At 53.6% G+C, this 2,755-nt stretch overlaps 1 protein-coding gene across 5 annotated transcripts in view; it reads right to left on the reverse strand.

The window, feature by feature from the left end:
* LOC119285965 (ATP-dependent DNA helicase At3g02060, chloroplastic-like) overlaps nucleotides 1–2,755 on the reverse strand; it is a 53,785-nt gene that overhangs the window by 17,097 nt on the left and 33,933 nt on the right. For 4 of the 5 annotated variants that reach the window (XM_037565305.1, XM_037565304.1, XM_037565303.1 and 1 more), the window contains exon 10: nucleotides 2,396–2,569. In XM_037565305.1, coding sequence (XP_037421202.1) covers nucleotides 2,396–2,569 — 174 coding nt within the window. The remainder of the gene's footprint in view (nucleotides 1–2,395; nucleotides 2,570–2,755) is intronic. The other variant, XM_037565306.1, reaches the window with a different exon arrangement.

Below are 2,755 nucleotides of genomic sequence, written 5' to 3' on the forward strand. Positions count from 1 at the left end.
GCCGCAGCTCCCGGTCGCCCCACCGGCCAGGCGGCTTTCGCCTCCACCTGGGTTCACGACTCCCTCTCCTGAGGTCGAGTCGGACCGGGCCCCTTGGTCCACGACTCCCTCTCCCAAGGTCGAGTCGGATCAGGCCTCCCTCTCAGGTGCCTCGGTGGGCACCCCTCAGGCCACGGCCGCCGACCCTGGCATGGCCACCCCCCTGTCGGCGCTGCCTCTCCTGCCACCGGCTCGCCTGCCAATGCCTCCGCGACGGGCTCGACTACACCATCGCCCGTCGTCGCGCCCGCCCCGGCCGCCGATGCCCCGGCCGCTTCTCCGCCTCTCAACATGACGACTCGGGCTCGGGCCGGCATGCATCGGCCCAACACGCGCTACACTTTGGACGAGTATGCCTGTGCTGCCTCGACATCAACGCCCTCACCAGTCCCCTCCTCCGCTCGCGCAGCCCTTTGGGATCCTCATTGGCTTGCGGCGATGCAGGAGGAGTTCGACACATTGCAGCACAACCACACGTGGCATCTTGTTCGCAGCCCCCTAATGCCAACATCATCATTGGCAAGTGGGTGTTCCGGCACAAGACCTGTCCGGACGGTTCCCTTGAGTGCTACAAAGCTCGTTGGGTGGTCCGTGGATTTCGACAACGTGCGGGCGTGGACTTCACCGACACTTTTGCCCTGATTGTCAAACCGGGCACGATCCGCACAGTGCTCTAGCTGGCCTTCTCTCGTGCCTGGCCCGTGCATCAGTTGGACGTTTCCAACGCCTTTCTGCATGGCCACCTTGCTGAGCAGGTGTTCTGTCAGCAGCCCACTGGTTTCGTCGACGTCGAGCATCCCGACCACGTGTGCTTGCTCTCTCGTTCTCTTTACGGGTTGAAGCAGGCGCCACGGGCGTGTATCAGCGTATCGCTGCCTTCCTGCAGTCGCTTGGATTCCGGTCCACTCACTCCGATGCTTCCTTCTTCGTATATTATTAGGGAGCCGCCACTGCATATTTACTGCTCTACATCGACGACATCATCCTGACAGCGTTCGCTCTTGAGCTTCTTCAGCGGCTTACAACTCATCTTCATGATGAGTTTGCCCTCAAGGAGGGCCCCTGCACTACTTCCTCGGCATCGAGGTGGTCCGAAGGTCCGATGGGTTCTTTCTGCATCAGTAGAAGTATGCTCACGAGCTTCTCGAGCGTGCTGGCATGCTTAACTGCCGCCACACCCGTCAACACAAAGGCCAAGGTCTCAGCCCTGGAGGGCTCTCCTGCGTCAGATGCAGCGTTCTATCGCTCTATTGTCGGTGCCCTGCAGTACCTGACACTGATGCATCCGGACCTGCAGTACACTGTTCAGCAGGTGTGCCTCCACATGCACTCCCGCGGGACTCTCATTGGGCCTTGGTGAAGCGTATCCTCCGTTATATACGCGGCACTACATCCTTGGGACTCAGACTAACGGCCTCCGCCTCCACCGACCTCGTCGCCTACTCTGATGCGGATTGGGCAGGCTGCCCCGACAGCCATCGCTCCACCTCAGGCTATTGTGTCTACCTTGGGCCCTCGCTGATCTCTTGGTCGTCCAAGCGGCAGCCCATGGTCTCCCGCTCAAGTGTCGAGGCAGAGTATCGGGCAGTGGCTAACGCCATTGCCGAATGCTCCTGGCTTCGTCAGCTGCTCCAGGAGTTGCTTTGTGATGTTCACAAGGCCACGCTTGTGTACTGCGACAACGTCTCCGCCGTCTACCTCTTCGCCAACTCGGTCCATCATCGCCGCACGAAGCATATTGAGCTCGATATTCACTTCGTTTGCGAGCAGGTGGCCCTTGGCTGCTTTCGGGTTCTCCATGTTCCGACGGCGCAACAGTTCGCTAATGTGATGACTAAGGGATTGCCTACTCCCGTCTTTGAGGAGTTCAGGTCCAGTCTCTGCGTCTCCAGCGACGCTTCGACTGCAGGGAGGGAGGGGTGGTGGGGGTGTTGAACATATGGTTTTGCATGTATATTGTATATCCTGACCCACTTTCTAGTCTTTGTATAGTAGAGGTTGAGGCCCACATTGTACACCATATGGTTTTGCATGTATATTGTATATACGTGCATATGCACCCGATGAATACTATTTTGAGTTGCATTGCCAAACCTCTCTTCTACACATGGAATTTAATGTTATATTGTGCTAGTATGGTACTTATATTCAATAAATATTTTATAACTATACAATAATCAAGTACAATAAATCATATATGTTTTTAGCTTTAGTTCTAAAATTCATGCTTTCCACAACCAAATATCATTGAAGTATATTGCAACTAATTCCTGCAGCAACGCAGGGGTATCATCTATGATTAACTAAAATGGGAGGCACACCTCTCAGAACTTGCGGTTGACTAAAATGACAATACCTTGAACAAGCTATCAAAAAGCATATCAAAGAACAGATCGATGCCAACATTTGCAACATCTCCAGATTGTTGCTCACCAAACATGCTTCCAATTCCCCTAATACCCATATCCTTCTCTGCGACATGGAAACCTTGACCGAGATCCGAATGCTCTTCAATAGCTCCAAGTCTATCCTGCAGATGGAAACATTAAGTTTACAGATGAAGACATGAAAAGATCTATTAGATTGCACGGAAAACGCATTGTTTAAAGTTAGCTATATTTTGGGTCAGTGAAGTTGAAATTTATTGTCTGTCCTAAACAGAACATTGCCTTGTAATGTTCAAGGTAAGATGGTCTCCTGGCCTTCCAAAGGAAGG

Source organism: Triticum dicoccoides, chromosome 4A (genome assembly GCF_002162155.2).
Source record: "Triticum dicoccoides isolate Atlit2015 ecotype Zavitan chromosome 4A, WEW_v2.0, whole genome shotgun sequence".
NCBI classification, from domain to species: Eukaryota; Viridiplantae; Streptophyta; class Magnoliopsida; order Poales; family Poaceae; genus Triticum; species Triticum dicoccoides.